Source organism: Eschrichtius robustus, chromosome 20 (genome assembly GCF_028021215.1).
Source record: "Eschrichtius robustus isolate mEscRob2 chromosome 20, mEscRob2.pri, whole genome shotgun sequence".
Lineage (NCBI taxonomy): Eukaryota > Metazoa > Chordata > Mammalia > Artiodactyla > Eschrichtiidae > Eschrichtius > Eschrichtius robustus.
In genome coordinates, this window is record NC_090843.1 from 15,955,861 (window position 1) to 15,968,273 (window position 12,413).

Below are 12,413 nucleotides of genomic sequence, written 5' to 3' on the forward strand. Positions count from 1 at the left end.
CCAGCCTTTACTGGCTCATGTATTCTAATCTTAGATGCCTTAAAACTAGTGGAGGTTCCTGTGTTTTTCTCATTGGCTTATGTGAGCTTCTTGCCATAAATATTCCAGACATCTCCTCCCTGTTTGTTGTTCTTCTAAATTTTATTTGTGACTCCATCTGGTTACAACTTCTCCCACTAAGGGTAACTGCTCTCCTGACTTCAAACAGCATAGGTCAGTGTTACCCTCTTTTTTGTATTTTATATAGATGGGATCACATGGTATGAATGCATCTGGCTCAGTATTTTTGTGAGCCTTACACTGTCGCATGTGGTTGTAGGTTGCTCATTCTCATTGCTGTATACTACTTAATTGTGTGGAGCCACCATAATTTATCCATTCTATTGTTGATGGGCATTTGGGTAGTTTTCAGTTTGGGGCTAGTTTTCAGTTTTGGGCTATTATGAATAGCACTGCTGTGAGCAACTTGGCTTTTTTAATAATATAGTTTAGGGACTTCCCTGGTGGCACAGTGGTTAAGAATACGCCTGCCAATGCAGGCGATACGAGTTCAAACCCTGATCCGGGAAGATCCCACATACTGCGGAGCACCTGGGCCCGTGAGCCACAACTACTGAGCCTGTGCTCTAGAGCCGCAAGCCACAATTACTGAGCCCACGAGCCTAGAGCCAGTGCTCCGCAACAAGAGAAGCCACCGCAATTAGAAGGCCGCTCGCCGCAACTAGAGAAAGCCAGCGCGCAGCAACGAAGACCCAACGCAACAAAAAATAAATAAAAAATAAAATAAATTTATTTTTAAAATTATTAAAAAAAGAAAAGAATATAGTTTAGGGACTTCCTTGGCGGTCCAGTGGTTAAGACTTCACCTTCCAATGCAGGGGGTGTGGGTTTGATCCCTGGTGGGGGAGCTAAGATCCCACATGCCTCTCCGCCAAGAAACCAAAACATAAAACAGAAGCAATATTGTAACAAATTCAATTCAGACTTTAAAAATGGTCTACATCGGGCTTCCCTGGCGGTGCAGTGGTTGAGAATCCGCCTGCCAATGGAGGGGACACGGGTTCGAGCTCTGGTCTGGGAGGATCCCACATGCCGCGGAGCGACTGGGCCCGAGGGCCACAATTCCTGAGCCTGCGCGTCTGGGGCCTGTGCTCCGCAGCGGGAGAGGCCGCGATAGTGAGAGGTCCGCGCACCGCGATGAGGAGTGGCCCCCGCTCGCCGCAACTGGGGAAAGCCCTGGCACAGAGACGAAGACCCAACACAGCCAAAAATAAATAAATAAATAAATAAATAAATTTATATTAAAAAAAAAAATGGTCTACATCAAAAAAAATCTTTAAAAAAAGAATATAGTTCCTTAGATTATCTACTAAATACAAAGGAGAAAAGGTACTTTTTTAGTGGAGAGATCTGGTAGACATCACATGAACCAATTGATCAAAGTCAGCATCACCAATAAGGGAACAAACTGACAATGTGGCACGATGGGAAGGACACATTTGTGTCCCACCCCTGTGGTTTTCTTTCCAAAAATGTTTAACATGAATTTAATGATTAAACAATCAAATTCAGACTGCGAACACTCTACCAAACATTTGATGCCTGAAGTCATCAAAAATCCAGTGTCATAAAAGACAAGAAGGCCAACTATTCTAGATTAAAAGAGGCTGAAGAGACACGACACCAAATTGAGTCCTAGACTTAAACAATAGCTGACATTACTGGGACAACTAGAGAAATTCAAACACGAACTACATATTAGAGAAAACTATAGTATCTGTTATACTTCTTGGATGTGATTATGGTATTATGGTTTTATAGGAGAATGTCTTTGTTTTTAGTTGATACATGGTGAAGTATTGGTGTAAAATGTCACGTCTACAACTACTCAAAGATTCACCACACACACACACACACACACACACACAGTGAGGTAAAGCAAATGTGACCAAGGATCCTCAGTTCCTTAGAAATGAGGTTAAGCATCTATGAAGTTAGAAAATCCTTCCCTCAGGGACCAAGACTGACTGCAAGGCCGTTTCCTATTGAATTCCTATTTGACTAAGCTGGTCTGACTCAGGGCTGTTCTCTCTGCAGTCAGACAGGTTCCCAACCCTGTGTCTGAGATTTCAAAGCAGTCTATTGCTTCCATCTTCCTTCTAACAAACTTAAAAATTGCACCTAAAATGAAATCAGCACACATTTGCCTCTAGAATGTTCCTCTACATTTGGGGCTCGGGGGGAGAGGTTGCTCTTCAAATATAAGCTTCAGGAAGGTAGGAGTCCTGACTGGCTTGTTCACCATGGTGTCATCAGCATCAAATACCACGCCTGGCACATTGTCAGTGCTCGGGAAAACAAAACCAAATGAATGAGTTAACCAAATGAATGAGAAAATGCATGTCAGTGATCAGACATGCATCTTCACTTAATTATTACCCGTGTGTGTATATTAGTTTGTATGATTGCCTTGTGGTCATGATAACTTTCCTTCTTAGATATATTTCCATGTACTGGCATTAGTTCTTTTCTTTTGGCCACACTGCTGCACCTCATGTGGAATCTTAGTTCCTCGACCAAGGATCGAACCTGCATCCCCTGCATTGGAAGGGCAGAGTCTTAACCACTGGACCACCTGGGAAGTCCCTGGCATTACATGTGTCATTATATTCTATATTTGTCATTTAGAACTACGTAAATTGTCCATCGTGTTAAGATATCTTGATTAGCCATGCTCTTGTTGTTGGGCATCTAGATGGTTTCCAATTGGTTTTGCTACTATAAATAGCACTTCTTTGAACATTTTTTTTCTCTTTGGGATTAATGCCTTACAAATTCCCCAAGTGGAATTATGAGGTCAAAGGAGATGAAGGCTTACATATCTAGCTTCTTACGTCTTGTCTGAAAGACTGAATGCTAAAAAACTGAACTAATTTACGTGCTCCAGTCATACATATTAGTTGCCTCACAGCTCTGCCAAGATTAGGTTTTCTATTTTTACTAGTTTAATTACATATTTTTTAAAGTTAATTTCTTTAATTTCTAGTGATCTTTGCACTTTCTACATGACAACTTGCCAGCTGAATTTTCTCGTGATCAGCTGTAAATTGAAACTAAAAATGTTAAATTATAATCCTGTTGTCCAATACCATTTACAAGTACAGATTCATTTTCCCATTAGTGTGTTGCTTCTGGTGTGTCTTACGTTAAGTTCTTGTAACAGTCTAAGTCTACTTTTGAAATGTATTCCGGTCCACTGGACTTTTTTTCTGTTTATTTTAATTCAATGCCATATGTTTTTCACGATTGTGACATCATCTAAAACTCTGGAAACTCATTGCCTTTCTACTACTACAAACTCATTGCCTTTCCACTACTACAACCAAAATTCTCATCACAAGAAAAAAACTTTGTAAAGATGTGAGGTGATAGATGTTAACTAAACATTGTGGAGATCATTTTGCAATACGTACAGATATCAAATCATTATGTGTACACTTTAAACTCAATGCAATGTTATATGTCAATGACATTCAGTAAAACTGGTTGGTGGGGGGGAGCTCTTTGGAACACCTGTCTTTTTTTGTTTGGTTCAATACATATTTACTGAATGACAGTGTCCAAGGCTGGAAGCTGTGCAGGGTTGACAAAGCCCTGCCCCAGAGGTGCTCACAGTCTGGGAGGGGAGGAAGGGGCTCCACCAGGCGGGCAGCAGCGATGAAACGGCAAAGGAGTCTGGGGAGAAAGTCTCCTTCCAGCTGAGGCTGCAGGTATGAGGGAGGACCCGGAGCCACACCTGCGGAGCCAGATGCTCCTGGCCAAGCTAAAAGCGGGAGCGGGGGCCGCACTGGTCAGGGCTCAGGGCACCTGAATTTGACTTGCTCAAGGGTTTGAAGAGAAAGGCTGGAACCTGACCATGGAAGGCCTCAAATTCTCAATTCAACTCTGTTCTGTTGGCGATTAAATCCGCCCTTTTGGATCACAAATCTGGCAACAACGTGGGCTCTGGACTGAGGATGGAAGCCAGGAGGCAGAGACTGCAGATGCAAACCACATCACAGAGGCCAGAGGGAGAGAAAATTTTCAAACAGTGTCCATCAATAGGGAAGCAGCTAAAGAAAAAAAACACAGTACATCCTTCCTACCAACTACTGAGCACCATTAAGAATGGCACAGCTCTGAAGCCTGTAATGGAAATGCCATGAATATTATTAAATAAAATGTATTGTATTATACAGTATAAAATGTGGTTCTGTTTGTGTAAAAGGAGTATTTATATGGGTGTATATGCATAGAGAACGGAAGATTACGCCGTTTAAAAAACTACTGACAGGGCTTCCCTGGTGGCGCAGTGGTTGAGAATCCGCCTGCCGATGCAGGCAACACGGGTTCGAGCCCTGGTCTGGGAGGATCCCACATGCCGCGGAGCGGCTGGGCCCGTGAGCCACAGCTACTGAGCCTGCGCGTCTGGAGCCTGTGCTCCGCAGCAGGAGAGGCCGCGATAGTGAGGGGCCCGCGCACCGCGATGAAGAGTGGCTCCCGCTTGCCGCAACTGGAGAAAGCCCTCGCACAGAAACGAAGACCCAGCACAGCCAAAAATAAACAAACAAAATAAATAATAACTAAAAAAAAAAAACTACTGACAGTGGTTACTGTTAGGGTGCGTGTGGAAGGAAGGGAGGACCTCAGATTTTTTACATGTTACCCCTGTATGGTCTGACTGTTTTCCACCGAGCATGCATCATTAAAACTGAGGCTATCAACAGCACCCATGCTACAAGGTGAGGCCTGCACCAGGGGCACTGCATTTAGTAATTAGGAAGCCTCATTACCAGGACTGCTGGGAGGCAACTCCTTAGGAGGCAGGTTACGGTGAGGCAGGATGACAGGCGGCTGGGTATGCATTGCAAGGGCAGAGTCCAGGGAACTCAGCTCTGAAAGGAAGTTTAGCTGAAGAAGCTTCATGATGAAGAGAAGCAAAAAAGGAGGGAAGTAAATTGAGGGGCCTGAGGGGTAAGGACAGGTGAGGATGGATTTTTTTTTTTCTTTAGGATTTAAATTTACTTTCAGAAAAAGTATGGTTACTTTTAGGCACTTATGGTATGTCATCAAGCAGTAAAGGGTAATCAAAGACCTACTTTGATTAAAAAAAAAAGTGGCTGTAGCTAGGGCTTTGTATGTTGAGGATTGTGTCTTTTTCATGTTTAAGTCCCTTGATATTCATGTTTTCTCTTCCTAATAATAATAAAAATAGCAATAATTTAATATTATTTGTTAAGAAGTGACTGTGTCCAGCACTGTACCACGTAACTCATACATATATTGTCATTTCTTACGATATCCCCACGAGGGGCTATTATTTTATTTTTCCCATTTTACAAATGAAGAAACTTGAGCCTCTGCCCGAGGTCACGCAGCTGGCGAGTGGCATTAATTACAGCCCCACCGACCCTGTCCCGATTTACATCTGAGACTGAGGAGGCGGGGCGTTCCCAGCCACGCCCCCTCCAGCCTCAGTCTACAGTGGGGAGCGCCGTGTCCGCCTCCCGTTCCAAACACTTTCTGAGGATGTCGGGAGAGGCTGGGAAACTGGCTTCTTGTTTTTCCCTGTAGGAGCTCCAAGCCCACCACGGCAGCTTCTCACCATGTCCTTCTAGAAGTGACCCCCAAGAAAAAGAGAAAAAAGGCAGCCCCTCCCTTCTGGGGTTTATCCCCGTGTTCACCCCCTGGGAGCTTGTGTCCCTTTAGCCCAGGTGAGCCCAAGCGGCAGTGACCAGGACCCCTCGGTGTCCTTCTCAGGATCCTGAGTCTTGAAGGAAGGGGCAGTGGCAGCCAAGCAAGAAGAGAGGAAGGGCATTCCAGGCAGAGGGAGCGGTGTGTGCGAAGGCCTGGAGGGAGGGGGGGCAGTGAGGGTTCAGGGAGGAAGGAGCGGCGCGCTACGTACGCTACGGGGGGGGGGAGAGCAGGGAAAAGGCGTGGGGGGCTGGGTGACTGGGAAGAAGCTGAGGTTTCAGAGCCATCGTCCTGCAACAGAGCCAAGGCTTTTGCGGGGGCAGGATGCACAGTCAGAGGTACTCAAGTGGGGCGGGGAGAGCTGAGGAGAGGCAGAGAGCCTGGGCTCAGCCAGGCAGGATGGAAGGAGTCTACACGGTCAAGGGGCTCGGGAGAGGGGACAGAGGGTCCAAAGAAGAGGGGGAAGGGCAGGAAAGAAACTAACCACTGGAGTTCCACGTGGAGCCACAGGTGGGGGACCAACCCAATCTGTCCTCTTAAGAGGCTGGAGCTGGCTGAGGCCGCAGATGCCACTACACAGCCTTCATTCCGTCTGCCTTTTCAGGACACAGCCCCTAGCTGAGGCGTGACTGGGATCTGCAGTGCCCGGGGTGAGTTCCAAGAGCTGCATCACCGCTCAAAGGCCCCCCCCCCCCGCCCCAGATTTATAGGATCCAGTCACGGGAAAGCGGCACCCCATCATCTCATGAAGGGCTAAACCGGAAGGGACACTTCCTGTCAGCAATGCCCAGGCCCTCCAAGTCCAGGGACCCCCACAGGAGGTGCAGGGGAGGTGGGCTCACAAGAACAGGCCGCAGTCACTCCTTCCCGCAGCACCGCGCAGGCTCGGTAAACATCCTCCTACTGACTGGATGAACAAATATGAAATCCCTGACCGGAGGGAAGCGGGGCTCCTCCTCCATCGGGCCCCTTCAGTCCCTCAGGAGCAGGCACCTCAGACCCCCGAGGATACTGAGGGGGGGCTCCGTCCCTGCATCTGGGGCTCCATCTCTGCGTCTGGGGGCCCTGGGGCTGGGGAAGAGACAAGCACCCAGACAGCTGGGGTGTAACAGAGGGCCGCCCACTCTACCCCCTTCCCGGGGATCCTCTCAGGAGGACACATTGAGAGGATGTCCTAGAGAACTCGGAGCTTTGGGGGAAAGCCCCTAAAGTAGAATTTTCCAGCCTTTCCTAACACACACTCCGGCAAAGTTCATTTTACGGAGACGCAGTGTGGTCTGGTACCTAAGTGCTCAGGCTCAGTAGCCACACCTGGGTTCGAATCTCGCTTTCACCTCTTTCTAGCCGTGTGTTCTTGCGCAAACGACTTAACATCGCTAGTCTGTTCACCGGCAGTGTGTGAGATGGGTGATAACACATCCCAGGGTTGTGAAAGATGGAAGAGCCCTTGTCCTACAGTATGCCACACAGCGCCCAGAGCATTAAGAATGGGAGCCACTGCGGTTACCACTTCATCCCTCTGAAGGGTGCAACAGGGTTCCTATTTGACGCTTAAATTAGTGGTGAATCCAAATGAATGCTCTTCTGAGAATTTCATGGTGCTTCTGAAATCATCTCACCGGCCCAAATCAACCATACCCTGCAGGCATCAGGAAACTGATGAGATTTCCCTATTGTGAACAATGCGGACCAAGACCCTGGCCTCCTCCTCCCCTGCCTGCACCCTCAACTTGTCCAGGTCAACCCAGCAGAGGGCTGGATCTCAGCACTAACCACAGCTCAGCTGGGCACTATCTCAGCCCTGGCAGCTCACAGAAGGCAAGCGGTTGGAGAAAGGAAGACTGGGTGGAGGGGCAGTAAGAAAGCTCTGAACTCCATGACTCACCAGGACCTGGGCCAGAAGTGCAGGCCATCTGTCCGGCTGACTCTGGCAGCAGCAGCAAGTACCTGCTGCCTTTCCAAAGGGGTGCCTCCCTCCCTGTCCTTTAGACAGCAGGGTCTGTCCCCACAGCAAGATCTCCCAAGGTCTCCTCACTCCTGGACCTGGATATCTGATGCCTGGGGCTCCCAGCAACCCTCTTTCCAATCTGCACCTCATTCCTCTGGTCAGAAGCTCCCAGGGGTTCTCCAGGGCTCCCCACCGCCAGCCAGCAAGTTGCTCCCCCACCTTGGCCTCTGGGAAAGCTGGCCAGTTTCCTCTTCGCTCGAGCTTCTCCCCCACCTCACTGAGGAACTCTCCACCTCAGCCCAGCAAGCTTCCACAGAATCCCCAGCACAGCCCAGGCCGCCTTGCCCATCTCGCCCTCTCTGCTCCCCTCCCCGCGTCTGCAAAGCCTGGTCCCTCCCAGCCTCCCTCCCGAGGGCCTTGGTGACCCTTTGCCCCACACAGTTTCTTCTGCTTCTCTAAGGACACAACTTACACCTCCCCTGTACCTTCCCTCCTCCACAAGTAGTTGGCTCAGCATGGAGCAGTGAAGGATACAAAAATGCATCAATACTGCAATCAACAAAGAGGCCTTCCAGCTACAAGTTTTGCAGGGTGCCCCTCTGGGTACTCCACAGCGGGTGGAGAAAAGATGGATTCTGCCATTCCACACCAAGAAGGCGCTGCTGCCTTGCCGCCCCCAAGGGGCTCTGCGGTGCCCCATCCTCTTCCCTACTGGTGGTCAAGAAGCCACCACGTGCACGTCACCCCCACGGTAAGTTTCACCCCAGCAGCACTGGCCTGCCAAGCCGAATCCTATCTCCCACGAGCATTTCCTGGGGCCATCTGGAGCCTGGTGCTGATAAACTCTTTCCAGTGACCACCCAATTCGTCAGGTACAGGGGGACGAGGAAAGAATTCGGCTAGAAGAGGAGTATTCTGGGCAGAGGGAACAGGGCAGGGACAGCACCTGCAACAATTTCAACATCCTCTTGCTCAGCTGCTGCTCTGGAGACCAGGCTATCCCCACCCCACCCCACCCCCGCCCTCATCTCCAGCTCCCCTCCATCCACCCCTGCCCACACCTAAGCTTCTCTGGGGTGATCAATGCATTGCCCTGGAGACTGGCCTCTCCGAGGCTATGGGGGACACAAGCCCAGGGACACAGCCTGAGGAAGGGCAAGGGGGGCCTGGAGGAGACCCAGAGGCAGAGGGCCACTCCAGGCATCCTCCCTGACCTGGCTTCTCACCAGGCATTTCCAGCTCCCTCTGTCAAAGGCTCCATAGGGGAAAAGGCCGAGTCAGCACTCTGGCCACAACTCTCCCAGGGCCTGGCTTTACAATGTGCTCTGGGGCTCTTGGAATGGCCATGCTCCTCCACCCCTCCCGCCCAGCCTGCCTTCACAGAGGAGTAAGATGCAGGGAGGCAGGGGAACAGCCTGGGTGCCTGGACCTGCAGTGGATAGGGAGGTACTTCCTGGTTTGTGTTTGCCTGACATTCAGTTCCGGGTGGGTCTGGAATTCAGCAGAGGGGCTCTGCCCGGTGTGAATATGCATCACCCGGTCCCCACCTCTCCCATCGGCACAATCGGGCACAATCCGGGCACAATCCGAGCAGATACGTGTCTTGGTCGCCTACGTCACGCCATCAGTGGGGCAGGCCAACCCAGCAAGCACTGGCTGTGGCTAGAGGTCCCAGATCCTCCAGGGGGCTGTCTGGACTTGGCACAAAACTGCACACGCTGCACTGACTGTCCCCTTTCACTCAGCCCCCTCCCCAAATGAAACGTAAAGCAAGACCAAGCTTTATAGGCCCAGCAATGGGGCTGTAATAACCACACTCCCTGGCAGTTCCAGCTCTGACTCCTGCAAGCCCCCCAGGAAGTAGAGCTTTCCCTTTCCCTCTGGGATTCCTGGTGAGGAGTCTGTCTGTCCCCACACTTCACTGTCATCCTTTGAAAGACCAGCAGAAAGAATGCACAGCTTCGGGTTTTTGTTTTCTGTCGGTTGGGTACTTGCATCTTTAGCAGCTTTTTTGCCGCCCAAGATCTGTCCATTCTGGAGGGGTGCCAGCTTGGCCAGAGCCGCCCACACAACACTACACCACACACACACACACACACACACACACGCACGCACACCGTGCCCAGCCTGTCGCTGCATCCTCCTGATGGCACAAAACTGCCCCACAGAGCTCCATTCAACTGGTGCGGATGCCGCATGCCACAGGCTGTCCTTGAAGACCAAGTGTGGAAAAGAAAATACAAACATCCCCGAGGTGCCGGGAAAGGCAAACAAGCCCTTACGAATAATTCAAAAACAACAGTAATGCATCGGTCCTGGAGCAAAGCAAGGAGCCCGGCCTGGAGCCTCCTCTGGTTTCGTCGGACGCGCCCTGCCTGTCCCCGGGCCCAGGGCAGGGCCGGCGCCGGGTGGTCCCAGAGGGCGGGCGCGGGGGTCCTCCCGGAGCCCGCCCTCTTCCTCCGAGGCGGCTCGAGACCCCCGGGCTCCCCTCCCCCGCCGCCCGCCACATCTGGTTCCACTCAGATCCTCCCCCCACCTCCAGGCGCGCTCCTCCTCCCTTCTCCCCCGCTTTCAGAAAAGCGGAGACGATTTTTTAAAACCCAGTCACACACGCACACGCACACGCGCACACACACACACTTCTGGGGGAAAAAAAAAAAAAAAAAGGAGGGAAAAGTCGGGAGAGGCCCGCTTCCCGGCGCTCCCCTCGCCCGCCCCCGAAGTTGGCCAAGCTGGCAGCGCCTTACCCGAGAGGGCAGCGGCGGCGGCCCCGGGGCGGCCGAGGTGCAGACCCCCGAGGAGCAGGGCGCAGCGCAGCAGGTGACGAGGCCAGGGCGCGGGGGCCGGCCGGCCGGGCCCCATGCCCGCGGCGTGGCGCTAGGGGACGCAGGGACCGAGGGCGCACGGGCGCGGCGCGCGGTGGCGGCCCCGGCGCTGGGCTGTGGTGACCGCCCGCGAGGGGCTCGCGTCTTCCTCCGGGTCGGGAAGAAGTGATGCCTCCCGGGGCGAGGAGGGGAGGAGGAGGGAAGGAGGCAGGCCGGGCGGAGGGAGGGCGGAGGGAGGAGCGCAGAACCCGGGAGGAGGGTTTGAGGGGCAGAGGGGAAGGGAAGCGGGCAGCGTGGGAGGGGAAGGGGAGGAGGAGCGGGCAGGCGCGGGGCCGGGGCCGGGGCCGGGGCCCGAGAGACAGCGCCGAGAGGGAGAGGAAGGGGAGGCGGGAGAGAAGGATCCGCGGGGTCGAGGAGGACCCCGGCGTGCCCTCTTTCTCTCGCTCTCCGCTTCCCTGTCTCCCCGCCTCGCCTTCCCTCTCTTCTCTGTCCGGGCCTGGAGCCCCAGACGCTGCGTCACAACGCCCCGGCTGGCGCGGGCGGGGAAGCAACTGCAAAACTTTCCGCAAACTTCACCGCGTGGCGGGACGTGGGCTGCACCGCCCGACTGGGCGGGGCGGTGGCGCGCGGCGGACCCAGGCGGCCAGACCCCGGCCCTTGGCACCCCCTCTGTCCCGCCTCTTTCTGCCCACGTCTCCAGCCCAGCCGCCAAGCGTCCGCTACCTCCGCGCCTAGGAGGACCCCCTCCCCCGGTCTGATGGGGAAGGGGCGGAGCCCAGGGCTCGGCCACCCGGGCAAAGATTGGGGGAGGGGGAGGTAGGGTCCCTGTGCCGTGTGCGGGAGGGCAAACACTTGCAAGTGTTGTTTTAGCGTTTGCGTGACCCCCGTGTCTGCGTCTCTGGCGCAAAGCGGTGTTAGTGCTTTTGCTAGATGGGGCTGTATCCAGAAACCCAGGGAAAATCCGTCCACTGGACGTCCCAAAAGACAGACATCATCACTCTCACCAGCAACCGGACTGCTGACGGGTCGCAAAGGACCAAATGGAAATTTCATAAAAGAGAAGACAAGCCACAGTTATTTCGTATTATGCAACAGGTCACTGCAGCGCAGAGCACTGAACTGAGAGGATGTTAAGAGTCTAGCCCCACCTCTGATTCCTTGAGCGACCTTGAAAAAGTTACTTGGGATGTCTGGGCTCAGAGCCGGCCTGCGACGTTTAGAGACCCTAATGCGAAGAAGATTCACATTCTCCCACCACGAGTAATCAAATAAAAACACTATGAAACTGTAATATAAATTTTATTGTTTCCTGTACTGTCCACCTCAGTGCTATTTTTGGAAATAACAAATTCAATGTTTTTTCTTTTTACTACCCTTGCCTTGGGTAAATCTTTCCCCATCGCTGCAATGAGGGTATGGGGCCAAATATGCTCACTAGCTCTCTCCATCCCTGCTGGGCTGAGATTCTTCGCAAATATCAACCTAGAGGCTGCAGGACCCCAAAGTGAGCGCCCACTAAAATCCCCTAGAGTCCCCTGGGAAGATTCCTACTATCCACACTTTGGCCCTAAAAAATGGTTAGCAGTCAGGCCAGCAAAGCCCTTGGCACTCCACAGCTAGCTTGGGCAGGTCTGACAGACCTAAGACTGCCTTCACTGCCCTTTAGCACACATCTTGATGTGGCATGTCCTGGGATCCCAGCGCTCCGCGGGTTATTGACCACGCTGGGGCTGCTGCCTCCAAGATCATCCTCTTGGTGCCCCCTTTCTCACATTATTTACAAAGGGGTTCAGGATTTGCCAGCTTCAGCTAAGCTGCCCTCTCTTTCTTCCTGTCTGAGCAGCCAAAACACAGGAAGCTTCTTCTCTAAGTCATCTTACAGGCGTCTATCTGCTTGCTTATCTCTG

General features: G+C 52.3%; 1 protein-coding gene across 2 annotated transcripts in view; it reads right to left on the bottom strand.

The window, feature by feature from the left end:
• MRC2 (mannose receptor C-type 2) overlaps positions 1-11,035 on the bottom strand; it is a 55,630-nt gene extending 44,595 nt beyond the window's left edge. For both annotated transcript variants that reach the window (XM_068531544.1, XM_068531543.1), the window contains exon 1: positions 10,429-11,035. In XM_068531544.1, the coding sequence (XP_068387645.1) occupies positions 10,429-10,543 (115 nt within the window). In that variant the 5' untranslated portion in view covers positions 10,544-11,035. The remainder of the gene's footprint in view (positions 1-10,428) is intronic.
• Between the last annotated feature and the right edge of the window lie 1,378 nt (positions 11,036-12,413).